The sequence below is a fragment of the Chroicocephalus ridibundus genome, chromosome 19, assembly GCF_963924245.1.
Source record: "Chroicocephalus ridibundus chromosome 19, bChrRid1.1, whole genome shotgun sequence".
Lineage (NCBI taxonomy): Eukaryota > Metazoa > Chordata > Aves > Charadriiformes > Laridae > Chroicocephalus > Chroicocephalus ridibundus.
In genome coordinates, this window is record NC_086302.1 from 4046899 (window position 1) to 4074891 (window position 27993).

At 39.4% G+C, this 27993-nt stretch overlaps 1 protein-coding gene across 2 annotated transcripts; it reads right to left on the minus strand.

Moving 5' to 3' along the window:
* Positions 1-690: 690 nt before the first annotated feature.
* Positions 691-27195, minus strand: MYOM3 (myomesin 3). 2 transcript variants are annotated; one of them, XM_063355834.1, is made up of 36 exons: positions 27089-27195; positions 26869-26936; positions 26056-26228; positions 25657-25814; positions 24422-24517; positions 23694-23782; positions 20659-20703; positions 20299-20439; positions 19130-19291; positions 18705-18846; positions 18412-18611; positions 18040-18093; positions 17581-17708; positions 16753-16936; positions 15716-15890; positions 14963-15084; positions 14115-14302; positions 13812-13938; positions 13164-13342; positions 12973-13087; positions 12535-12691; positions 12031-12140; positions 11487-11531; positions 11219-11355; positions 9468-9612; positions 8157-8216; positions 7122-7189; positions 6721-6831; positions 5560-5647; positions 4435-4473; positions 3795-3900; positions 3007-3170; positions 2340-2376; positions 2201-2223; positions 2055-2110; positions 691-1326 (listed from the first exon to the last, which is right to left on the minus strand). In XM_063355834.1, exons 1-36 carry the CDS (start codon positions 27193-27195, stop codon positions 1027-1029), a joined length of 4299 nt encoding a protein of 1432 aa, XP_063211904.1. In that variant the 3' UTR covers positions 691-1026. The 2 variants fall into 2 exon arrangements, with proteins under 2 accessions (XP_063211904.1, XP_063211905.1); XM_063355835.1 differs by having other exon boundaries at positions 26056-26215; positions 26862-26936.
* Positions 27196-27993: the final 798 nt, after the last annotated feature.

Consider the following 27993-nt stretch of genomic DNA (forward strand, 5'->3'; position numbering starts at 1 on the left):
CTGCCTTCAGTCAAATGATTGGCAGTTCTGTACAGGATTGCTGTGCTCATTCATATTGACACTGGAACAGCAGCGTCCCTCAAATAACTGGGAAAAATACTGCTGTTGTGAGGGCAGTTTATACTAGTTTGTGGAACAAGGTAAGACGCTATTTTGCTGAATAAATGTGTTAAGCTGGATGGGTGTTTTAGGAATACAATCACTTTTTTATCTCTCACTGACACAGTTTTACCGGTAGAAGCTGGGAGCATAGCTGTGGCTTCAGAGCAGTTGAGAGGCCACACTTTTTTCTGCATTCAGAATAATCTAACATAACTACTAAACCTAAAAATCTCTTTAATTCTAAAGAATATAGGTGTGTTCAGTAGGGTGGAAGGATCTGGGTCCATCTCTGTAGACATTCACTCAACCCTTTTGTGTAAATGTATTACTGCATGTCAGTATATATAGAAGGTGAATGTATTACTCTAAAGAACCAAGCCTTGAAAATACCTCTGCCTTGTTTTCTTCCCATATGGGTTAGGTTTGGAAAGGTGCAGGCTTCAAGGCCCTGATTCAGCACGGTACTTAGGAAAATTCCCAATTTCCCACACACACAGTGGCCAACGGATTTCAAGATGGATGTACTTGACAGCAGTGCTGAGGTGCCACCAAGGGTATAAGTTTAATAATTCACACACACACAAGCATTTGTCAGCTACAAGATAATCAGTAACATGTGGTGATTTAATACAAAAAAACTCCACTGAAAGCCTGGTTTTCATATGGGAATCCTCTGGTATTTCCCACACAGATTTACTAGGAAAGAGTTTCTCTGTAAGGTGAACATGCATGTGTACACACGCGTGCACACATGTGTGCACACACACAGAGAAAAATTGTTTTCTAACAACTACCAAAATAAAAATACTAAAATATTGCTAAAATAAAAATAGAGACATGAGCCTGAATTTTAGGGCAGAGGCACTGAAAGGAATCCAAAGGAGTTAAATTCCTTTTAAATTCAATGAGATATAACTGACTAATTCATTTAGGCTTTTTCATTATAATCCCACCTGAGACTTCCTCTTCTTCCATTCCTATGGGTATCTCTCCATGCTTATAGACACTGATAGTAACCTGCCCTGTTTCAGAACCATACTTATTCTTGACATAGATGCTATATTTTCCTGTATCTTCATTGCAGACTTTCTCTATGGTAATTGTGACAACTGTCCCCTTCACATCCATTTTGTAACGATCTTTGAAGACGATAACCTTCTCATTTTTGAACCAAGTGATTTCTGGGTAAGGATCTCCAGATACACAGCAAGTTAAACACAGGGTCTGTGGTAAAACAGGTAGCAGAAATAGATTATGAAGGTATAAATCAGCAAGGAAATTCAGTTGATGAGAAATTAAGAAAAATAAAAATCAATTCTCTTAGATTTTCAATAGGTGAGATTCCAGGACTAACCACTCCTTTTCCTGGTAACACTCCAGTACTCCAGTATAATCAGGATTAATCTGACTCAATTCACTGGGCCTGATTCATATTTGTGCTACTGTCTTTTTATAGCTTTCTTACACCATAAAGTGATACTCAAATAGGCACATGGTGAATTTGCAATTGCTTTACAGGATTTTTATTCTGCCTGTGTACCAGTAAAGGGGAATGTGACTCAGAAATGTAAGCAGCAAGTTTATATGATGGGAAAATTAGGTCCAGCACTTAAAGGCCTTAGTCTAAGCCTATAAAGTGGGAAGACAACAGAAAGAGTCTGGCTGTGAAACAGACCTAAGAAGCAGTAACATCCAAAACCTGTGAGAAAGAGGTTCTGTGCCACAAAGAGCACCTGTACATGCAGAAGCACATGCATGTTTGGAAGCACCATCAACAATACAGGGGGGCTGATAGAAATATTGTGGAGGGTACCACTTCACACCTCTGGCAACTGTGGTAGCTCAGAAAAGCTGCTGGGAACATACAGGAGGGGAAAACAAATACTTTTCTCCCCATCAGTTATTCTATATCTGTGCAAGGGCCAATTATATGAACAGTTACTCAATATTACCTTATCCTCCATGATAGTGGCAACATCTGGCAGACCTTGAACAACTCTGGCACGACCTGGGAATGAACAAATATGACCTTTTAGTTTTACTTGTCAGCTTACCATTAGGCTTTGTTTCACAGAAGGAAGGTAATTAATTTACTTACACTTTTCTGCTACTGCTGCTTCCCTGAAAGTGAGAGAGAGAAAATTGTAGTGGTTTTATTTACTAGGCATTGTATTGTCAATACAGAATGTGACACTCAATATAGATTTAGCTGTGAAAATATTTAGGCAGGAACTTACTTTAGCCGTCTGTGCTCAGCCAGGGCATCTTCAAAGGCTGCAAGCAGTGAAAAGGTTTTAGGGAAAGTTGCCGTGTATTGCATTTGATTTAGTAAATTTAACATAATGCATCAGTGTTGGAATTACAGGTATTTGTGCACACAGATATATATAATTATCTAGACAGTATCTATATCTGCCTTAAGGAAATATGACTCTATTTATATGGTACTGAAATAAGTGGGATCTAGTACTCCCTTCCCAAAGAGAAGTCCAGAGGAGGGAAAAAAGCCCAACTTTGAACAGTTTGGAAAAGTGTTTGTAAACTTGAAGCCACATTCTCTTTTCCAAGGTGCTGCCTGTAAGCTCTGTTGTTCTATGGAGGAATCAGAGACATCCCAGGAGCAGCTGCTCATCCCACTCATCCTTTCTCCAGGAGTGCCTTACACTATGGCAGCAAGGCTCCCTAAAGGCTTCAGTCCTTTCTGCTGCAGACTTCTCCTCTCCCTGTGTTTCCTCTGACTTCTAAGGGCACTTCACTGAACCCAATTTCATAGTGTGCTGTCATGGAACCGCAGCTTCAGCTCAAATAAGGGAGAGAGGAATCACTGCCTATGATTTGAAGGAGTCTTGGAAAGCAGCTTGGGTGTATCTCATTCCTATGACGGTATTGTTTGACTCAGCTTACCTTGTCCAGACAAGTCAGTTGACAGTTTGCGAGAGTTGTTCCCATCAAATAACTCCAGGGTGTATTTTCCCTTATCTGCATCTGTTGGGTTCAGTATGTGAAGCCAGATCTGATTCATCGTGCTCCCAGCTTTCAGTCTGTCACGGCTTTCCAGTTGTTTCTCCCTATGTAAACAAATGATATAATTTCAACAGTATTTAGCAGAGCTGTATAAATTAGAGTGCTTTTTTTAGACTTATACTGCTTAGAATAAGAGAGTGGGAGTCGGGACCTCACTGTTAATTTCATGGAGAGTTATGTGCTCAGTCACTTTTGAAAATCTCACGGGGCATCTACCAGTGTTTTTAGGCAGTTTGCCAAAGCTCTAAGAACTCTACAAAAGACCTCTTAGTTCTTATTTAGGAGATTATATAGGATTTAGATGTTGACTATTTGTACATGTTTAGCCCTGAAACATTATTAAAAATTGGCCTCCTTATATACATGTGTAGGTGGTATCTAATAAAACACTATTTCTCTATTTTATGAAGATATGAGGCTAAATTAGCTAGTGTTTGGAAAGAATTTTGTAATGTTTGGGGATATTTGTTATTCAGAGTGGGGTAATAGAGTGGTGTAGGGAAGTAAAAAATAGTAGAAATAAAGAATTTGAAAAAACCAACAATTTCTTTACCTGTCTGTAACCAAGGTAGCTGTAACTGAGCAGTTCCATTGAAGGTACTGCTCAGTTACAGCCACCTTGGATACAGGACTCCAAAAGTCTTTCAAATATCTTTTGGGGGACTTACTTGTGATACCAGGTTGTTTTCATGTAGTCTGTGTAGTACTTCACATCTGTGTAGATTTTGATGCCTTCTTCAGTAGCCTGAATCTTCAGAGGTGTAGCAGAAAGAGCTAATAGTGTAGTTAAAAGACTGAAATTGAGGAGGATGTTCAAGAATGCACAATTTTACACATTACGCAAACAAAAGCCCAAGCAACCTATTATCATTTCTCCTGGAGAATGTGGCTAGCTGAAAACTGGATGGTGTTCTACCTCTTGAAGACCCTGGATCTTTTAGCCAGCAGCCAGTAGAAACATGTCAGCATCTCTTCTAGAGACCTGGGTCTGGAATACACATCTCAGATCGAAATAGTACAACTTGTCCAAATTCACATAGCAAGCGATGTGACAAGGAGCAGGCTGCTGGCACATAAGGGTCACAGAATTTATTTGTAAGTGCAGAGGTTTTTATGTCCCTGGTTTTATTTACTGACCATCCTCCTTGACAGTTCGAAGGTGCTTCTAACACCACAGGAATAGTAAATGGGTGGTATCGTACTTGATCCAAACCCAGAGCCAGCTCCTGAGCAGTTTGTTCTGATCGTGGCACCCCACCTTTCTCCCCTTACGTTATTACCATGTCAGCTGATGAGAAAATGACATACCACTGATCCTACATAGCTCCTTGAGAAGGTCTTCAAAGGCTGCAAAGACATAAAGATTTAAGTGCCCACAAATAACAATATTTAGCAAATCACAATCTGATCTACCAACTTAATTTCATTATGTTTAGAATGTATTATATCTAGTAGTTAGTTGTTGTCTTCTTCTGTTGCAAAGCTTACTCAGAATAGTTTTTGCCACTGACTCAATTGTTTTTAGATGCCAGGCATTTCTTACTAAATTTAGATGCCTCTATCTTCCTTAGCACTCAACATATGCAACAGACTGCCTCACAGAAAGCAGATTTATGTGTCAGGTTTAAATGATAGATTCCAGATGCGAGGGCAGGATTTAATCTTGGCAAGCAGAAACTTCTGATTGATGCTGAGCTGAAGTGACTGAAACATTACTGAGCTTTTAACTGTGGTGCTTGACAGAATTTATAATGCAGTCATAGCTTGATAAATGACTATATATGGAAATGACATTAGAATGTCAGAACTGCATATTTATTTTTTGGTTTCCAGAGCGTACTCAGAACACTGAAGAGTGAGGCAGCAATCTGTAGTAACGTGTAATTATTTTTCCACTTGATGTTGTTTTTAACAGCTATTTTGTCATTGTAATTCAGCCTCGAATTTTTTTCACTGGATGGAATGCAGAGTGGAAGTGGAAGTTTGTTCTCCTGGTGCTTTGGAGGACTGGCTAAACGTTCAGGAGTGAAATGTTGTCTGTGGATTATCAAATGAAGTACAGTATGGTCAGATGCAAAAAAAGCTCTGAGATCAGTTACAAAGGAAACTTATTCTGTTCCTTGGACTCTGTATAACTCTTGCAGAGTAAGAGGCTGTTTTACACAGTGCATGTTATGGCTTCAGTCTCACATGAAATACTTGTGATTTTTAAAATGATCAGCACATATATATATATATGTGTTATAATAGATCAGAAAACTTTTTAAATTTGAGCAGTAACTTTTTAATGCAGTTTTTAATCCCTATAAAACAATGTAGGAAGTATAGAAATTAACAATGTGGTAGAAAGTTATAAAATTTGTTTTTCAATCTAAAATGAATCCCAGGCAGGGGTGTGAATATTTATTATTGCCTGATACAAGGTTCTCTTACCTCCTTTTGTGAGATCAAGTTGGGTGTAGTCCTCTCCTCGGTCATCTGAAACAAGTGCTTTGTATTGGCCCTCATCTGCTTTGGTTATCTAGCAAATACATATGTACATATGTAATATTTGTTTAAAAAAATCCCAAACCCAAACACACACACCCCCAGCAGAAATGTCACATATAATTTAAATGGGGCAGGATTTGGAAAAGGTGGAAAAGCTGAGATTTTCTTCTTCCCTCCCAATGAATTTGTCTGTACGGATCAGAAAGGAGGGCAAAAAAAGGCAATTCACTCCAAAGTCTCCTTTGAAAGGTTAGAGGGACCCCTGGTTCGATATGAACTGATGTGGTGTCGGTTATGGGTAGTCAGTATCTCAGCTTTTGCCCTCAGTCACCCTGTACCACTGTGTGTCCTTAGTGGCATACGGTACAGGTACGTCTTGGACTCAGTGATGATGAACGCCCTCTGCTCCATGTTTTCCTCGTGTTGCTTTGCCAATGCTCTCGACTTCCAGCCTGCAGCGTTCCTGCTGGTCCTCAGACTTGTGTGAGCAGAGATTCCCGTTCACATACATTTGTCTACTTGTTTTCTATAGGTGATTTGTCTGTTTTAAACTAAGATGAAAAATCAAAGCCAAACAAGATTCAAATTAGCCATGCAGAGATTGCACTGAAACTCTTAACTGCACCATCAGGTTCCCTTTCTTCAGCTGTATCCTCTCTGAGGCAGAATTAAGATTACAGGGGGCATTATATCAGCTTGTCTGGCCTTCTCTGTAGGTCAAGCCATAAAATTTCATTCAGTTAATCAGTTAATTCTGTAATGAGCTCAGTAACTTCTTTTTTTTTGTTACTAAAGTTCATCTGCAGAATAGGCAACCAGTCCCGATCAGAAAACCTGAAAAGCCCACAATTTTCTTTTTAGCCACTCAGGACATGTTAAACTTTTAACAGCCACTCAGTGTTAAAAACATCTTATGAAAAACATCTTATTCATATCTGACTATATTACATGATTTCTTCTTTTGTGCTTTTCTCAGCATTTGTTCAATTGCTTTAATTTTTTGGACACTACACAAAACACACATTGAATGTTAATAATATCAACCCATATTTTTTGCATTTTCATGTAATCACCGAAGTCTCTGAGTTGCATTATGTTTTTCACCTTTTTAATACGAAGAGTTCCGATCCCAGTCTGTGGATCAAACACACCACCTGCTCGTTCTTTCTTATTGAAGAACCATTGGAAGCTGGTGTCCTTTCTCAGATTTGTTGCCTGTTTGAAGTCAACATTTAGAAGTCAAGGTTCCAAATGCATTTTATTTCTGAATGCCTGGATGACTTTCTAATATGAAACATCACTTGCATTAGAAGATTGCTCCAGAATATTAGAAACTTCCTTCTTTATTAAAATATCTCTCCAAGATATACTGTCTCTTAACTTTCATTGGTCTGCAGATAAGCATTTGGATGAGCACTGTTCATACCCTTCCCTTAAAATTCACATCTAAAATTAAATGCTAAAGAGATTCAGGCTGTGCAGCTGCATCACATAGCTGTATGTACCTTGCAGGTAAGGAGTACTTCACAGTTCTCAGTAACCTTCCATTTCAAGTTCTCTATAAAATGTGGACCTATAAAAGAAAATAAATGTCTTTTGCGATGCAATTCCGCAGCTCTCAAGTGTTCTCTACAGAAACGCCTCCATCTAGCGGTGAATCCCCGCAGTGTGGTCTGTAGGGAGTGCTTCATGCTACTGACTTTTGCATGCAATAGGCACTACACTTCAGAGCATATAATTATTGCTGGTTTTGTAATGTCCTTAGGTAACATATCTTTGTTCTTTGTTGAGGAATACTACCTTAAAATGTAGTTAATGGTGCTGCCTAACCAGTCTTTTATGACTCTACTTTGCATCAAGCCAGTGTAGGAGTTGATGGGTATTTCCCAGGTGAATTGCAATAGAATAGAAAAGCTACATACTTTCTGATTTTCTTCCTCATTCTGGGAGGGTAAACTAGGGGACAGATTACTTCATATACCCTTTCACCGTATACTAAGCATCTCTGAAGACAGGAGACCGAGCCTATATTCTAGCGTGGTATCACTTTTATTAAGTAAACGTTATTATCCCTGCTAGAAGGGCATCACCTACTACAAAAATTGTAGTATTTTTTCTCTGAAACTGTTTTATAAACTTCCTTATTCATTAATATAAGATGAGGGATAAAATGAAAGTGGAACGCATGGTTCTTTTTAAATTTATCCAGAGAATCTTGTTTTCTGCAAGGAAAGTGAGTGAATCTTAATTACATGGTATGTATTCAGTTCAGATTGGACAGTTTTCAGAATTCAAAAATGTTCAGTGTTGCAGCACTGATGGAGAAGATCTATACTGAGGATTGTGGCTAGCATGGCTAAAACTATTTAAATAAAATATTTTGATTTTTAAGAGCATGGCAGAGTATCTTAAGGAATCTTAGTGTATGAATAATCTTGTATAATACACATTTAAAAGATGATAAAGAAAAGTATTTAGAAATAGCTTTGCTCAGGTTTTGCCATCCTGTTGGCATAACTTTGGCAAGTCATTAACCTTACCCTGCTTTTTCTTCCATTCTCTCCGTTTTGCATCAGCCTCCTCTGCAACTTTAGCAAAACCTGTGAGAACACCAATGGTCAAAGTCAACACCCCCCCCCACTATTTCTCAGTATAACTCTTTAGAAATTTCTGATCATGAAAGGTATTATCATTAGAGCTGTGATATTTGTTTATAAGACATCTCTAGTGCAAGAGTTACCTCTGGTACCCACTGGGAACTGTGAACAGTTTAGTACTATCATTCTTTCGTTGTACTTGTTGCTCAGAACCTAACATTTATTTTCATTAAAAGAGTCTCTGAAGACCTGACCGTTGTGCATTTAGGAAATGAAATAGGAGTTTTGACCATGCAAAAAGGTAGGCTAGAAATCCTGAAATTAAAATCTTTAAAAAGTAAGAAACATATAAGGCAGAGAGCATAGAATTTACCACTGCTTTAAACAACTGCGTGTAACTTTAGTTATCTCTACTTCCTTCATTGTCAGTAAAGAAAAATGGGCACTTTTAGAGCACAATTCATCAAACTTATTTTATATTCTGAATTTAGCATGTGTTGAATCACTCAATAAAACCCTGTTTTTCTCCACCAGTTGTAAAGGGTGTCACATAGACTTGACATTTTATAGACACTTTCCATTCAAAAGGTTTGGAAGCTTTAGAAGGTCACTTGAAAGCAAACTGTTTGCAAGAACTGAAAATAGAGATAAACATTCTATGGGGAAGTATTTGAATGAGAATCTTGTTACTTTCTATTTTTAATTAATTAAAAAAAGTCTCTCTGTTCTAATATACAAGGACCCTTTATGTTTCATGTTCAATTTGCTTTGTTGCTTGGACTTGTCCTCAAGTACAGTTGACACTGGTTTCTTTATTACATTCAGTTTAATGCAATTAACCAGCTGTTAAATATACTGAATTTTCAACCTGATCCTGTTCTGAGATAAATGAGTACATCTAATAATACATGCCATAGAGTTTACTGACAAGACACAAACAGTTTGCCATGGCAAGATAATATGTAAAACATTTGAAAAAAAATAACTAAGCATTCCACTGGATATTTTGCTTTAGCAGACCATTTTATCATCAGGACCCTATTTATAAGACCAAAAGCTTCAATTTATGTTAAAGAGAAATTCAGATAATTTCTTACATGATTCCTGGACTTTAAATGTGCGGTAAAATAAATATTTGTTCTCCCAGTTCCCAGTGTGCCATTATAACTGTCGGAAATACTTTGGGGCCTTAAGTGCCGAGAAAACTTTCCACTGAGCATGGCAGTCTATATTTGATCCCGAATTTCCACTTACATTCATCCACGAGAACTAGGGTGAATTGATTTTTAGCTTTTCCATCTTTCAGCTGGGCTGTGTACATCCCTTTATCGTCATTACAGAAATTCTGGATTATCAGTTCCACAAGACCTTTTCCTTTAACAAAATTTATTTTATGTGTCTGTGAAAAACAAAGGAAATATGATAAACTGAGAAGTTTTTCCACAGCAAAACTGTTCCAAGATCCTGGCATACCATCTTCTACAACATGCAGACATTACAGTCCTTTTATATATGTATCCTTATATACTTCCCTCATTTTACAGGAGTAATGAAGCTGATGCAGTCTGATATTCTATATTTTGGGATTCATCTATTATTTGTTTATATATATAGCTATAGTAGAATTGCTTGCAGCAGAACTTTTCTCTGGGAGAAAGTTTCTGTAAAACCACATAACACAATACATTCTTTCTTGTTGGATATTACAGACTTTTCAGCTTACCAGAATCTGTGTGAATTTTAGTATAATAGAAGTGTTGCATTTAATTACACATCTGTGGCATGTAATTGCATATTTGGGCAATGATGAGTAATATTGCCACCCTCTTGACATCATGCAAGCACTCCTGAACCTTTTATACATACACCCCGAAACCCGCCAGACGCTTAAACGTAAATATCATCATTATGCCTTACCACCTTGTTTGCTCTAAGCAAATATTATCATTATAAAGAGCTTGACAAACACTTTGTAATAGTGCGTGACAGTTCTCCAGCGTAGAAAAGACAGTTCTTAGAACAGACAAAGCCTTCAATAAATTTGCTACACATTGCTTTAAAAAACCCCAACATTGCAATAACAGCTCTGGAATTCTTTGGCCAAGTCCTACCCCTTTGATATATCTGTGCTTTTTGTTATCTTGGCATTGCTACACTGCATTTAACTGACAGGCAAATGATTTATATTGTTCTTCATTCTCAACTGTTCTCCCCTCTGGTCCTGTCATTCCAAATACTTTTTAAATGTTATAATATTAACTTGATATGGGAAGACAAGAACGAGGCTAGAATATTTTTTTTAAATGTATCAGAAGGTTGGAGTGCACTGTAACACATGATGTGGTATTAATTCCAGTGCCTCAGACTAAGAAATAAATCACTTTCATCTGCTCTTAGAATTCATGAGATTTATCAGTATTCAGTTCAGAGAGATAGGGTGGAAAGCTTGCAGCTTTGCTTGGTAAAGCAGGAGAAAAATACCCTGTCTCATTGTGAGAGATGGCATTTCTTTAGCATCCACTGAAGTGAGTCGAGTTTGTTCATCCAAGACAAAGCTCGCTCTTCTGCACAGGTGCCTTTGTAGTATCAGATGAATTACACATGACTGAGGTTTGTTGTCAGAAAATTCCCTTACAAAAAGGAAGTCTCTGCTGTGGCCAAGATTGTCGGCAGCAGCCTCTCAAGAGGGGGAGGTAAAAGGAAAGCTGGATAAGGAGGGGCTTTTCTCTGAGTTACCACTGGAGGTTTTGCTGGCCATAGCACTGAGGAATATTACACTGTCTTTAACTAACAGCATCAATCCTAGGGCTGGACAGCTTGAGAATCAGACAGTTTGGCTTTCTATTTATGCACAGTGGAAAACCAAGCCCTAGGGTCTTCCAAAAACACACATCAAAATATCTGATGGGAATTTAGAAAACTGGGTATGTACCCATTTGCTCTATCTCCCTGTTCAGCAGTGGGAAAGTAAGTCAGAATTAAAACCAAAACAAACCAAAACATACTGGAGTGCTTGTAAGCTCCTTGTCATTGAAGATTAAATGCAGCTCTGCATTTGGTGACAGCTTTTCAACCTCCAACCATAGCCTCACTTCTCCTTTCTCCAGAACATCAATGTTCCACCCAGATATCAGCTTGATCACTGGAAAACAAAGCAAACCACGGAGGGGAATTCATAGGCAAACCACAGAATTTGGCTCAGCCAGGGTTATGCCAGGGTTCCCCTTTCGGAGTCTATACATCTGGTAGTGGCTTCCTACTGGTTCAACTTACATGGGTTCCTGATTTCATGGCTACGTTTCAATAACTTGTCCAGATCTGAAATACAAAGAATAACAAGTCATTTAGATCAGTACAACTCAGCCAAAATGAATTAATAGTATTGATTTAATTTAATTTGTTAATGAGCTTTATTTATGTCAAGAACAAGATGATAAGTACAAAACATTCAATAGCAGGGAGGACTAGAAAAGGTTGTGAAGATAATTCTTAGTTATGTCTGAATAAAATGTTGGTTGTATCAATTCAAGAAACATGTTAAAGACGTTTTAAATCACTGTGATGCTGTAGCTGTGTGTGAAATCTGAACTGTAATGGAAAAATGACCTTCCAGGAGCATGGAATCTTTTCCTAGCGGACTGTAAATGAAACTGCCCTTGAGCCTTCAAGGAATGGGAAACATCTTTGTAATGGTGCCACTATCATTAAGTGACATCAGTCACTTACTGTTCCTATACAAGAAACTTTACTCTAAACATCTAATATTAGAAAATTATGGCTCAGTAGTTTTTTGTTCTTGTCAATTACTAGTTTTTACCTTCTTTTGTTAAAGTGCAGCTGGCGGAGATATCGTCATCTACATCTGTGACCTCCACTGAATATATACCCAGATCCTTTTCTGATGGGTCTTTCAGTATAAGCTTAGATCTTAGAAATAAAAATATTAATAATAAAAATTATATTTTCCTCAAAAATTATGCCTTCTGTAACAGAATGCAATACATTCGATACACCCAGGACGGACATCAAGTATAGTACTCATTGTCATTTATATATGACACTGAGGAGCAAGGCAAAAATGTTAGCAATATGATGACAGACACTTCCCTTTTGTGACCTGAAGATTGCATTGAATGCCCCATTTCATGGACACCAGAGCTGAGAATCAGGGACAGAGATTTGCAGTTCAATAGTGTATGTGTATTTTAGCTGAATATTGGAAGGAGAGGGAAGCATTTGTCTTCATGTTTTTCTCAGTGTTTAATGTGTTCTTTATTTGATAGTCCACAATTAATTTTCTCAATGTGCATTATATACTCACTTATTGCCTTTCTCTTCAACCCGAACTCTGTCAGCATCTGGTGGTCCTTCATAGTCCTTTGACCAGATAAATTCAGAGGAGTCATTCTTTTCAGGAGCTTCAAAAGCCATATAAATGAAGCCCTCTTCATCAACCCCAAGTTCAATTTCATTTGTTCCTGTATGAGGAAAAAAACCCACAAAACATTCCTTACCAAAATAGATCAGGGCTTAGCTTCTGGACATCTAACTCAAAAGAAAAGCCAAAAACACACTCCAAAAAAACACCCCAGAGTGTACAGCAACAGTAAATTAATTTGGGCAGTTTGCTTTGTTAATCTTTATTTTGACTGAGGTTTCTTGCTATGAAACATGTAGCTGATGTTTCATAAAGCAGTCTTTTACCGGGATCATCATAATATTACAGACTGCCATAATCTCATCAATTTTAGTTTCATACCAGGTTTGGTTTTAGCCACCACAGGATCTGAGGGTAGTGAAGGGGGTCCAATTCCAGCCTTGTTCAGTGCTCTTACTCGGAAAATATAGCATTTCCCTGTCACCAGATCTGAAACCTGCAGGTAACAGTGACAGAAATTAACATAAGAGTAAATGGGAAGGAACACTTGGATACTAAGTGCATATACAGACCTTCATGTGGGTGGTGGCTATGGACTGCTTATTTATTTGATTCCATTCCTCTGACCCTTCTTCACACATGTCTACATAATACCCTGTGACTGGACCTGCTCCTGTGTACAGTGGAGCTTCCCAGTGTAGTGTCAGGGATGAGTCTCGTACTTCAGTGCACTTCACATCATAGGGAGGGCCTGTTCAGAGAAGGGCAGGCTGTCAAACAGTAACATTAAAAAATGAAACCGGGTGCACTTTGTGTGAGTTTTAGATCAGAAAGCACAGAGTTTTAAGATAACAAGTGAATAGTGGGTCTACAGGGGATGCTTTCTGTGCTAATTAACTGTAGAGGTAGGTTCTAGAAAAAAGCATACATCAGATGGTTTAACGTTATTTCCTTTGGTGTAATATACAAATACGTTAAGAGTCTTCATTCTCTGGAAACACTATTAAAAATACCTGGGTGCTGTATCTATGTAACACAGAAATAATACCCTACGTCTGAATCTGAACTTTCCTAGCAATATTTGTGTGCTTTTCTGTACTGGGAGTCACCCTTAGACACATCTATAGTTTTCAGAAGTCCCTTGGATTCACAGAGGAGTGAGGAGATAACTAGTATACCTGGTGATATTTTTCTGGCTGTTGTTTTTACACGAGAGATACCTGGTTCTGGCATCGTCCATTCCTCACATCTGAACAAGTCGCTGGGTTCAGACACTTCCCCAACACCAGCCATGTTCATTGCACAAGCACGGAATTCATACAGGTGACCTTCCTTGAGGTTGCTGACCTTTGGGTTCAGAAGTGCAAACATACTATTAGTGCAGCCCTGCATGGTCACAGTCTTGTGAGGGAAGGAAGAGAGTTCTAGACTAGAGGAAGTAGAGGAAAACCAGCTCAACCCTTGTTATAGCTACAGTTCCCACCATGATTAAAGAAGGACAGTGTTATATCTGAAATGAATACCGTGTAAACTCGTTGAGGAATTGGGTGAATATTGACTTCGTGCCAATCTAGTTCAGATGTATCGTGCTGATCTAGGAAATAACCTAGAATCTTTGTTCCCCCCTTGCGCTTCGGGGGTTTCCAGCCGATGGTCATGTCAGCCTTCCCACAGTTGAGAAGAACAAACCCGTGTGGTGCTGATGGACAAGCTGCGCAGCAAAGGGAGAGAGAAAATGGAGTATTGTTCATTGCAGCTTTGGGATCCAGAGATCAGGAAAAGAGATGTAGGTGCGGGATAAACTGGGCCGAGGAAATCTCTGTGTGCTCATATCAGGTGTGATTCTATTTGTGTTAAGGCACTAATACCATTTTTACAGCGTAAAAGTATTTGAAAATGACCAGATTTTTATTTGGAAGCCACAGCAAAAGTCATGGATGTGTCTCAGGATGTTTCTTGCATGTTGCTTTATGGTTTGTGTGACAGAAATGATGTAAGCAGTGAGTCGGTAAAATGGAGATGAGGGTTAGATACTGGTTAATGTGGTTGTTAGGATTTTGCAGTTGCCCTGGGGAAATTCACAATGCTGATTTCAAGATACCAGCATAATTAAGCACTTAAAATGGTCATTTGTACCACTGCCAAATTAATACTGAAAATGTAACATACTGCTAAGTCAAAATGCTAATTAACTCTGTCCACCCTTGGCAAGTGTAATTGATGTCAGAAGCTGCAAGAAAATCAGTTCTCTGTTGCTTTGCTTATCTGCTCAACATTATCACCACTACATGTAATAATAGCTATGCATGATAGATACATTTTTGAGGGATCTAATTTTTCTGTGTATGTGCATCTATAAGTTACTACTTACCAATAGCTGGCCTTACAACGATAGGATCTGTTTCTGGTGAGCTTTCGCTTAGTCCTGCCTCACTGACAGATTTCACACAAAAGACGTATTCTTTTCCTGGCTGCAGCCCAGGAACAGTAAATCTAGGAGAGCAAATTAATATGCTTGTGTTTGACTGCTCAAAGTACAGGTAAACAGCCTTTTGAACAGACAGCAATACATTTTAATTAGGCATTGTTACTTAAAAAATTATTTGCCATTGCAAATTAAAGTGCACTGTGTCACATAAAATGGCTACCAATAAATCAGACAGTAAGGTAAGTATAGATCAGATAGAGAGGTGACACACTGTGGCTGGCATTGTCCGTAGAATAAACGACTTTTTAATGGACTTTTTCTGCTTGACATGTGACCCCCACAGCTAGAGAGGTATTATAAATCCTATACGTGATTGACACCAACTTGCTCTACTGGAAAGCAAGCAAAAAGAAGGAATGTGGTTCTGCTGGTGCCACAAGGTCTATCTACCTTCTGCAGATCCAGAGTCTGTGAAGATACACACAGACTTTGTGGTCAGTCTGGCTTTGGATGTAAAAGCGAGACTTTGAGCAATACTTAATTCTAAAAGAGGACGTGGTGTTTGTGTGTGTGCAAGCTTATGTGTGTGCCGTGAAGGAAGTTCTTTTTTTGTCTGAAATATGACTCCAGCCATAAACAGAAGAATCCAAGTTGGCACCCTGTCTTCTCTCAGTGGAGTATAATAGCTGAACTCACTCATTACATGTCACGGGCTTATTATTGACAGTTTGCCATTCTTCTGTCCCAGTCTCCCGACAATATATGTAGTAACCAAGAGGCTCCAGACCATCCTTTAACTTATCCCATTGCAAAACAACAGATGTTTTCGTGTCTCTGAAAGCCAAAACCTGAGATGGTGGAGGCAGAGTAGCTAAAAAAAGAAAAAAACAGAGACAAATAGGAGGTTTTAAAATTAATTTAAGTGAGTTGGCCCGTTGATTTATTCACCTTTCCCAGAGCATCATTTTCGAATTAGAGCAAAATACCATGGACATTGTCCCAGTCTACAGCTTAAATTTTTATGTTTGGGTTTGCTATATCTCATACTCCTCTCCCTTACTGACCGTTGATTCTGAAGAGTTACACATACTTAACCTTCTCTGAAGCAGAGGAGAAAGGAGACTCATGTAGTAACTCTCCCGTAACTTGACTATGAAATAGGACCTGCTTCACTCTTGAGAAAAAAAGGGCAGTATGAATGAACACTGGCCAGTTTTAATATAGGAGAATATAAAAGTAAAAGAAAGAGCGAGTGCTCATCTCTCTTCATAATGGAAACACAGGCATGAATCTTTGCATCTCTTACTGTTGTCAGCTCAGTCTGGGAAGAAAACAAAACAAATGAGCACTGCGAAGACCGCAGTTCTGTCTGAAGCCCCCAGAAACAGGCTCCTTCAGTTGCATCAGTCCTTCCAACACTGATCTGTGTAATCACTCTCTTACGCAGTGCTGGAAGCATACTTGGATTAAACACAGGCTTCAACTGTTTCTTATTTTATTAAATTTAATTCTCCCATCATTGGTCTGTTAGATTTACACTGCACTGACCAACTGCAAAGTGATTAAACAAGGATTTAAGGCTTTAAGAGATTTCCTGATATCAAAGCAACTGCTGTGTAATCATATACCATGAAGTTTAAAGGAAAGGGAGGGGAAGGGGAACCCCCATGTTACTTTCAAAGTAATCTCCTTTTCCATATCGTTGGTGTAGAGCATATTAGTGAAATAATTACCCAGTTTTGCTCCAGCTGTTATAGGCTTACTGGGCAGGGATGGCTCACTGATTCCATACTTGTTAACAGATCGCACGCGGAAACAGTATGATTTTCCTTTAACAAGATCAAAGAGTGCAAATCTTGGGGAATTAACTGGCATATCCAGATTAACCATTTGCCAGGAGTTGCTGCCTGCAATCGACTGTAACAAAAAAGGTGATGATTTACAACTCATGTTGTAACTTGAGCTTAAAACCCTCCTGAGCAATAACAAACCTGATCTTTACCAGAAAGCAGTTAAAAAAAAAAAGAAAACCAAAACAAAAAGCAACAAACAAAAAACCAAACACAAAACATAAATGAAGTATCTCTTGCTGATATACCCAAACTTTTCTTCCTTGGCGACAGAGGGCCCCTTTGCAGCAGAAATGGTACAGCAGGAGGAAAATGAGTACGTATGAAAGGAGATGGGTAGAAGATTATAATTAAACAGCAAAATGACTAGCGAGGAACAGGAAAGTGAACTATTGTGCAGTTCTTCACAGCTTTTCCACACTTAAGGGCCGATAGGGCAGGTACAGTCTTCCTGTTAAAACTCTACTACTCTTCTGTGGTTTAAAACTTACTTGTTTATTCTTTGTTAATCATTACTACTTGAGTTGGTGTCAAGAGTCAGAATCATAGCTCAAGTCACTATAGAGCTGGAGAGAGGCTGAGTAAGCCATTTTTGAGCCTGTAGTTCTCCAGTTATCAACACAAGGAATAGCCTCGCCTGTGCTATAGACTATCTGAGAAATAAATTATTCTGTTCTGTGATTTCCCTTCTATGCGATAATATTTTCTTACCTTTTCCACATAATAATTCAGTGGCTCTCTGCCTCTTGGATCTGGTTCATCCCAGGCCAAAGACACATAATCTTCTCTGACCTCACTTGCATGAACATTGGTGGGTGGCAAGGGAATTTTAATATGTCCTGTGGGAAGTCGGAATAGGCTATGCTTTAGTTATAATGTGGAAGGAAAAAAAAAGTTCTTTTACAATGGATTCCACTTTCCTACTATAAAGTAAGATTCTTCAATATAAACGAGGAGACTTAAACCCTACGTGGACATACAGGCAAACCAAGATTATTATAAAGGGCTGTGCTATTTAGGATAGTTTCTGATCCTTATGCAGCTTGCAATGATGTTTCACCATATATTTTCCTAAGTGTGTTTTCTCCAGAGTCATGTTATTACAGATCTCATTATTGTATAACAATCGTTTCTCTCTGAGAGAATGCCTCGGTATAAATTTGAACTTACCTTCTAGGTCATCCTTGAGAATTTCTATTGTCCTGCCATCGTCATATGGAATAACTGTAATGTCAAACAGGACAATGTTATCCACTATGAGAAGATGCTTGGCGCTTGTCAAAAAATACAGAGCACAGGACCACGTCATTTCGTTATATGCATAATTATATACATTTCATTACACATACAATAAAATGTCCTAACTGGTATTTTGATCTTTTTCCATTCAGAATAGTACTAAGGTGGGTTCAGCAAAGGCACGGCACAGCAAAGGCATGGCACATTTGTGAGAATGGGGAGGGTGTGGACAAACTGCATTCAGTTATACCTGCAGCCTCCCATTGTACTTAAGGAGCCCATTTCCCTGGTTTTAGTACAAACCTGTCACTCTCTTGTCCTTGCTGGGGTCATATGTTGTAACTGGATCACTGGTTTTTGAAGGATGACTGATGCCCTCTTTATTGACAGCCTTTACTCGGAACTGGTACGTCTGGCCTTCATCAAGGCCCAGGACAGGGTATCTGCAGGTTTTCACAGGCTTCTCATTGCATGGGACCCAATCCTCTGACCCAGCAACACACCTGAAATGAAACACAGCCCATGGAGTTCCTTTGTGTTTTTTCCACAACATGATCATGAGCTTTTTTTTGCTCAAAGACGATTAACATACAGACCTTTCAATATAGTATCCTAGGATCGGACTTCCTCCATTATCACTAGGTGCTACCCAAGAAAGAATCAAGCAATCTTTATTTACATCATGGCATTTCACGTTGAGTGGGGATCCAGGTGCACCAACTGTTTCTGCTGCAGCATCTATAGAAACACCCAGTGATAGTGGCTAGATTTTTTTCTTCTCTGTACCAAAATTTTCATTCAGTAGCTTGATTTTAAGTGTATAAGGGCCTATATCCCAGCAATACAAGTCCTATTTTCTAATACGTAAATCACTACTGAAAATAAGATTTGGACATTTTGATAATTGTATCCATGCACAAAACTGGGAGATATTTTCTTGTGAATGACGTTGTGAATTCTTTTATGCCAAGGTATTAGAACAGGAACTTTTGTTCTAAGTAGGATAGAATCCTGCTTATACCTCTAACAAACACATAAGTGGTCTGTTCTTTATAACCATCCAGTGAGGGGACACGGACAGTGTAGAATCCCTCATCTTCTTTGTAAGCACATGACACCGTCAGAGAAGCCTCCCGGTCTTGGTGCTTTAGTTCCCGACGTTCAGAGTTCTGCAGCAACTCACCTGTGAAGCATGAGAAGGGGTAAAGGATCTCCAACTGAACTGGCTGAGTCAGGAGTGGCGTATTTCCAAATGCAAAAAAACCCACAGAGCAAGACGGGAGGGATCTGGAAGACACTCCTGATATTATTATTATGCCTCCAAGTTACAGTCATGGACTCTGATCCTACTTTGTTGCTGTGCCTCTCTGTTCCCTTTGTACACAAATGCAGAGCAAGAAGCATGGTCCTTGTCCTGAAGAGCTTGCAGTCCAAGTGAAAAAGAGTAATAAAATGCGTCTTCAGATGAATTAGTGAGTAAAAGGTACGCTTCACACCAGGTAATCGGATGCTCTGAAGTCTGCCACATATTATGTCAGCTCTAACTGAGGATACATTATTGCTCAGTACATAGGATCTTTTGTCCAAGTGGTGCTCAAAACCAAGAAAATAGAATGGCACATACTGTGCATTTTGTGTGTATTTACCAGATCTGAGATACAAACTCTGCCCAAATTCTCCTCAAATCACTAAAACACAATAGGTCCTGCTATTTTAACAGCTGATTCTGGCAGAAGTGCTGGAATGGCAAGAGCAGTCTTATTGCATTGCTTCTGCTTTCCAAAACTTAATAGCACAGAAAGATTACCCGTTTGGCTAAGCTCGACATTCTTGATTGCCAGCAGAACAACACAGAATATCCAAAAGGTGGGTGGTTTTTTTCACTAGAGACCCACTGGCTTTTCATTGAATTAACAAACACTTGGAGCTTTCACTGTATAGAACTAAAGCTCTTAAACTATTCTTACGAGCAGAAATACGTTATTACCTCCAAAACATTAGTGGTAGCATCCTTTTACAAATGAGGAAAACATACAAATTAAATAATAACGTCTGTAGCTTGAGAAGAGTTGAGAGCAGCTCAAGAATCCTGAATTCTAATTCTCTCTGTGAACACTGGATCACAGCAATGAATTCAAACGGTATATTCATATAGGTAAATGTATATAAACTTATCTGTTGCATACAAACCGTCTCTGAACCACATAATGTCTCGTTGGTGTTCAAGTAAATCAGAAGAGAAGTAACAAGAGAGGGTGAAAGGCTCCTTTTCTCTTGAAAATAAGGGTTTCAATGGAAAAGCAAAATCCGCTTCTCTGGCCATAAGGGATCCTACGAAATAAGAGTAAAAGTCAGCATGATAAAGAGACTTCCTAGAGCCTTCCTCCTTGTAGTATTTTTATTATCATCTATTTAGAGTGGTACCTCAGCCTTGCACTTTTCATGTGCAGTTATGCTAATAGGAAAAGCTATAGCTCTGAAAAAAAGAATTGGATTGCTTTAGGCTATAAAAATAAAAGAAATAATAATAACAAACGATCATTTACTCACTTCTGTATATTTCTGAATCAAATCCTGACTCCTTTCCATAATATTCTATAAGACAAGAAGAAAATACATTTAGCATGCCAGTGTTTATCTTCCCCTCAAAAACATACAACGATGCTCAGCAAACTGTATTTTTCCCTCAAATCAGTTTTTAATGTGAACCTTTGAAGTGCCATCATGTGGTAAAACATTAATTCATTTGACAGCTGATGATTTTCACAAACAACTGAGGATGCATCTCATAGGAAATTTTTTACATGGCTATACTAGTATAAGCAATACTGCTTTAAATGCTTATATGCACACGGTTAGCTGAGGAGTTGTTTGGTGGTTTTTTCCCAATTTGGCATCTGTCATTTTAAGCTGCACTAGGAAAGTTATGCTCAATAAAAGCACGCATACAGAGAGCTACAACTTTTGTCATATGAGTGTACCAATATGGTACTGTCCAAATGAGAAGTGTGACAATCTAGGATCACCCATAACTGAAATGCTTCAATTATGTCCCTGTTTGGAGACAGAGCATGACAGCTACTCATTGCCACATACAGCACAGAAAAAGAAAGAAAAAAGCGTCGGTGTCATAAACATTACTGAAAGTGGAATTTGGCCAAACCCCTGGGTTTAAGCAGCGTTCCCAGAGGATGATGTGGGATTCTTGAAGGCTACCAGTGACTGGGACTTCAAGCTTTAACCAAAAGAAAGGATATCTCTCCTGAGACACTGAGGTAGTTCCTAGAGCCAAGGGAAGTGTGTCCCCTACCAAATCACTTGCTTCAACAGCTGTGGATTCTTTAGAGGCATCACGCGTGAACAGTGGCCTGCTTCATGTGATCTAGCCTGTGAGAACTGCTGGCATCCCAGCACAAAATGAAATTATTTGGAGCTGAAATCTAAGAGATGACGCACTTAACACAAGATGAAATTGAGATACTTTCTTATCTTTATAAGCCTCAAGAAAGGCACATAAAGTAATGCCTATTTTTTCCGTGAATGGAGTTGGCAGTAGCAGAGCTCACTCATAAGCAAAAGATGAGGGCTGTTAATAGCTGAAGGGGAAAGAAATAGAATTCGCAAGAGGCAAAGCACAGCTTCATCCCCCGTCCTGTGAGACCCTCAGTCACGTCTTTAGGGGAACTGAACTTCTGCTGTAGGAACCACAGATCCCCAAGACCCTCTCCTGGCATCAAGGGCGTTCCAGACAGCATGGGGCTGGGAGAAGAGATACCATCGGACTGCCTGGGGGATGAGGAATGTTTCCAGTGGAGGCAGGATTAAGGCCTTGGTGTAGTCTCTATTTTCAGAATGTTAAACGCAAATAGCAAAAGGAAGAATCATGTTACTGGGATAGTATTAGACAGGGTCAAGGGAGAAGGAACAGTGTGGTCTGCTCACCCCCAATCACAAGGAACAATATTTGCAAGCTGTTTGAAATGCTCGTCAGGCCTGATGAAGGATAGTTTAATCAGGCACTTAGAGGTGAAGAGAGCAGTCCCACCCAAGGTTTTCTATGATAGACTACGGCTCTTATTCTACCATCATGCCTGCTCTCATCCTAAAGATGCTGACGGCAATTGGGAGGAGTATGTGATTATTGCCATGGATTTTTTTTCAGACAGCTGCTTCTGCTTTATGGCAAAGGCCCAGTTCCTGAGTTCTGGAAGTACTATAAGAACCTTTATAGACGAGAAGCTTTGCACACCTGGTAACTTTTTCTGTATTTCCATGTAAGGGCAAGGGGAATTTAGGAATCTGGGAAGGCTTGCAAATGAAGGTTTTCTGATCTGTTATACGTATCCCTTTAGAATTGGTGTGTGCTGCATATTTCCAGATATGCTGAATTTTGACATTGTTTAATTAGAGGATCTGAAAGATATCATAAACAATACACTTCTGTTACAATTCTGGAGTCACATTCTTCTGTACGCATATGTATCCCCGAATGGTATTCAGATGTGATCAAAATATGGCATGCAAAGAATAAGGATGATAACATAACTTGTGACAGAGCCAAGAATGTATTAAAGCACTAACAATAAATATACTATCTAAACCAAAGAAGACCCGTTCTGTCTGAAAAAATAGTTCAAGCTGGGTTTGCAATTCAGTCAGTCGAAGGAACCCATCTCTTCATGACCAGTAAGGTGTCCAAAGCAAATGTGTCCCCTTCCTATTCATCTGTGACCACTTGAATTATGCCTTCGACTCTGTCAGTCCCACTGAAGCACGCAGTTGTCTACAGTTTTGTGGGTCTATTCTGTTCAGGCTTTTTACGACAAAATTGTTATTTGTAGATATATGTATCTATATATATGAAATGTGAACATCTAAACTGTGATCCTATGATTGTGCACTGCATAATTCTTGAAGCTTGATATAATTTCCCTTTTAAGTACTGGTAGTTTACTTCCTTCACCATATGTCTGGATTTGACTTGTGCAGAATGTGTATCTACGGAGTCTATAACAGTTATTTTAAGAACAGCACAGATCCAAAGAAGAAAATTTTGTATTTGCTCCTGGTAGTTACTGATTTGAGGGAGAAACAGGGTATTCTATGCAATATTGCACTGAGAAATCCCCTTGAAAGCCACAGTACTTGTTAACCAATTTCTTGCTTTAGAAATGCAGCAGACGCTTTCTAAGCCTGTTACGTATTTAACTGTATGGCTGTTTCACATCAGTCCAGAAGAAGTAAGTACCTAAACTTAGTACAATTTCAGCGCAGTGGATGGACAGCTGTGTCCGTATAGAATCTGAAAGATTTTGCCTGTGTCCAGAAGTGACTGAGAAAGAGAAGCCGTTATATCAGCCATATATATCTTAGTTAATAGTAGCTAAGGATTATTTTGCCCAGTTGTGCTTTTCCCTCACTAATAACTGAGAGAAATTCTCCTCTCCTATTAGCAGAGCACTCACTTTTTTCTCTGTTCTTGCAGAGTGCTTGTATATTCCTATGATATAAAGTATAGCATTGAAAATACTTTGAAGGATCTAAAGAATCTGTACATTTAAAAACAAAAGAACATTTTTACTTACTCCTGACAAGCACTGTAGCAAAGGAATAAGCCTCGCCATATTGATTCTTAACTTCAACACTATATTCAGCAGAATCTTCTATGGAGCATCTGGAAAAAAACATTTCCCCTCCATTTAGGTTTCAGTTATTGTTCATACTTCACAGGACAAATTCGAAGGGGTTCCCCTTTAATCCCAGAAGTTAAAAGTAGATATTGGCTTTTCGTCAAAAAGCTGCTTTTCCTTTCAATTACAAGGACTTCTTAGAGGTCAGTTTTTTTCTCTTGATACCCATAAGCAAACCATTTCAAGTAATGATCAAGCAAAAGCCGTGTGGAACACTTGGTTCCACTGAAGATATACATGTATCTTTATCACATGTATAATTCACAGAGTTGAACTAGTGTCATTCTGATTACAATGATCCATCCTAAATCACACTGGTATGTCTGCTTCTGAAGCGCTCTTAATGTACATGGCTTTACGCCAAACGAGGAAATTTTGGCCATGCCTAAAAAGGGCAAAACCAAATAAGACTCTAATTTTTTTTTTAAGATTTTTTAAAGCTCATGACCTGCTGTTGAGATTGCTTTCTAGTGGCAAAGGTGTAGCTCAGACACAACACACGGAAGTCAAGCAGGGTCAGAATCCAGAATACTCTCTTTTTGTTTAGCATACACAAACTGGGAGCTGCAGGAAAGCAGGCCTCATTCCACTGAAAAAACAAGTCAGACGAGCACATACAATACCTGCTGATGTGCAGGGTCAGCATCCCAAACTGGTTTTTTATCTGGTATTTTCCTGCTGGGGCTAGGCGAGGATCAATACGGACTCCATTTTTATACCTAGTTGAACACAAAGGAAACATGCAGCTTAGGAAAGGACGGAGAAATTGACTGGTAAAATTAACACTTTATTTTAAAATTAACCATGTCAAACACAACAGAGGCACAACAGAAGTGAGGAGTAGAAACAATTCCCTCTTTTACAGGTCTCCCACATCAATCCAAAGCAGCCTCGCAGGTAACCTTGATCCCCTCCCGTAGTCCTGTGGGTGCTTCTTCCCCAGGGCTGCTTGCAAACTGCCCACAGGCAGCTTAGCATTGGCTTGTTGCTTCCTTCTCAGTTTATGCTCTCTGCTTTGCAGGTTGTGTGAGGGAGTTCGAACAGATGTCTCTTGCTTCTTTGTGTTCACTGGGAATCTGTGGGAGGTTCATATTCTCTTTGCTCTTTAAATAATTCAAAGAGGTTGTTCTGGAAGGACACAGGACATCAGGAGCTCTGACAGTAGCGAAGTGAGCTGCCTACGAAGTTATTAGTAATCAAAATGTTTGCATACTTCAAACCTTCCATGGGAGGAATGGTCAATCGCTTTAACAAACTGATCAAAGTACACTTTGCAAATTGTTTGTTGAGGTGATCTTTCATTTATTTCTGCCCCTCTGTTATTAATGGTAAATGCTGCACTGAGGCCCAGTAGGTAACACTTCCTCTTCTGTGGTTTGGTAAATATGCAAAGCTAAGTAAATGAAAGAGTTGGTTTGTATTTTACAAATTGTAGAAGCAATAGCAGTTTAATGCTAAAACTTGCGTGGTAGCCAAGGTAGCCAAGCCTTGATGGTGTGTATGTGTGTGATGGTTTAGTGCTGACAATAGATTCTGCTTTCCAAGACTTAAATTCCGAGATTGCCTGAAGGATGGAGGACAGCACCAAAGGAAGCAGGGAAAGCTACATGAACATCAGTCCTATCCCAGAAGGAGTCCCATAGGACTGCCCACTGCCTCTACAGTGCACTGAATACTTAATGTCTTTATGGGTCCTAACAGTGGAAGTGGAGAATTGAAAGTGTTTTCTGTGATTTCTGAAGCTCTCCCTTCCTTCTTTCTAGCAGGACACAGATGTTACTCCTTTGGTTGCTTCCTGAAATGCACACAGACTGTTAGCCACATGAGAAGCTTGAGTCATTGCTATCGACCAACATACCAAGTCACCTGCGGCAGTGGGGAAGCCAGGACTGTACACGCCAGTGTCACTTCCATCCTCTCCCAGACTGCATGTACTCTGAGGGGGATCCAGAACATAGGTGGTCGCCCCGAACGCAGCTCAATGTATTCCTTCTCCGCACGTGCCTTTTCTACAGCCTATAACAAGGATAGACTAAATAAAGGCAATAGAAAGAGATTATGTTCTAACTACCCAAATTTTTTTACAAAGTGACGTGTGATAATGCGTCAGTGCCAGGAGTATAAGGCCTTATTTCTAATGGGTTTGAGGTTGTCCTGACACCTGGTTAGGTTTAGTATCCTCTCCAGAATGCTAATTAGTCTTGGCAATTATAATCCTGTTGGCGTTGCTGTTACCAATACAGATGTCTGATCTGACCTTCCTCCGAAGGGCCTTCCGGTCAGCTCTCACACGCAGCAGTCTGCAGTTCCGAATAACCTCCTTTTCCAACTTTTCCATGTCATTCCCAAACCGAACTCTCTTTTGCCCCCTTTGTTCTAGCTCTAGGATGGCAGCTTCTCTTCTTGTTTTGTAATCCCTGCAAAAGGATGATACAAATCAGCAAAAGTTAGGATTATGCTTTTTATTTTGTTTTGGTCTTTTTTGTTGTTTTGTAGGGCAGAAACATCAGCTTGCATGCATTACAGGTATGAATGTCAGGCAGTTATGGCTCATAGGAACAGCTGTGCTACCGTGAGATGTAATACTTTAACAGCACATGAAGGGGATCCACTATATGACCACTTTTGATCCCACGTGGGGAACTGGGGTAAGGATTAAAGGGAGGAGGGATGTTGCTGACTACTTAGGTTGTTCAGCCATCACAGAAGGATGGACTGCAGGATCATTGACACAATTTTCTAGGAAAGAGGGGGAGTTCAATCCGTTACCTTTTATTTATTAATCTGACTGTGTTTTCCATTTACTCCTGTGAAGCCGGGTTTCTCTTAAGCCCTTGCTTGTGAGCAGGGCAATATTACTCATTATCACAGGTATCAAGGCGATATTATTTAATTTCCTGCATTTTAGTTGAGGTCTGGCATTTTTCTTTTTAAAAGGAGGAACCTCTTGATTGACCTGCTCTTTTTGCTTCCAATGAAATGAGTTGGAACCTGTGACGTCTATATACAAAGGTGATGTTGGATACAACAGTTGCATTCGAGTTGTAATGATTTCTGACTTACTGTGGTATTTCGGCGGTCAAGGCAAGGGCAGCTGCTATCGATAACTCTGAAAGGCTGAAAGTCTCTTCTTCCTCACTTACAGAGGCAGACACACATAAAAGAATCCAGATAAAGTTCCATAATTTCATAAACTCAAAATTCAACAAATCTCTGAATGCTCAGTGCCGAGTGTAGAAAGTCCTGTCTGGACCTGATTTACTCGGCCTGTCCCTAGCTCTGTGGCTTACCTGGTTTTGAATTTTTTCTTTCTAGTTGAGGAGGTCATTTGCAAGCTCTGTTGCCTTTCCTCCTTTTGCTCTTCTTCTCTGTGGTGGAAGAAGGTTCGGGTTCCCATGCTGGGAAGTCAAATATGAACTTTCTTGCTGGAAAAAAAACATACAGTGGCTTTCAAATAAGACACGTTAGAGTTATCATTAAGTCCTGCTTTCTGTTGATGTTCAAGAGCTGTGGATGAAAGCTCATATAATACTATCTTCTGGCATTTAAACTATGAAAAGGGTTTGTTTTGTGATGCTTCTGTGAAAAATGGAGTTGGATGATGAAATTAATAAGTCTTCAAAGGCAGCCGAAGCTGTAACAGAACAGTAGGTAGGCAGCATTTTCTGGGTAGATTTGTTTTCCTAGGACTGATCTTATGCTCTAAATCTGGTGGATATTCTTCCAGGGAGTTCCATTAGATCAGACCCCCAATATAGCAGGCAGACAAATGAGGAGCACCATGAAAAGGGAGTTCAGAGAGACATGGAAGATCAGGGACAAAATAAGGTACGGAACATCAGATAGTGAGATACAGAGGAAAAGGTTAGAATATAAGCAGTCTGGAAAATATATTGCAGGGGTAGCTATGATGCCAAATAGCCTGTGACCTGCCACCCAGATTGTGAATGCACCGTGTTCTGACCCTGCCTGGATGTGCCCAGGGCTAGATAAGGCAATGCTGCTGAACCAAACACACAGGCTGCTGTGCAGGAATCACTTGGTGTCTGTGATAGTTGGAAAATCCAACTGGATTTTCTGGAACTAACCAGTTCCAGTTGCAGAGCACTTCTTCAGTCTGTATTCCCATCTGCAAATCTAGGCGGCTGACAAGAACAGTTATAGTTCAGTACTTTAAGAGGATAATGCTTTAACC

Excerpts from the sequence above, each read along its gene's own strand:
- MYOM3 (XM_063355834.1), bottom strand. The coding sequence starts at position 27,195 with ATGGGAACCCGAACCTTCTTCCACCACAGAGAAGAAGAGCAAAAGGAG. Across the intron at positions 15,085-15,715 it reads AAGCCCGTGACATGTAATGA|ATTTACTGTTCCTGGGCTGC; the intron begins GTGAGTTCAGCT and ends TTGCTCTCCTAG. Across the intron at positions 2,377-3,006 it reads AACTGACTTGTCTGGACAAG|CCTTTGAAGATGCCCTGGCT; the intron begins GTAAGCTGAGTC and ends CACTGCTTGCAG.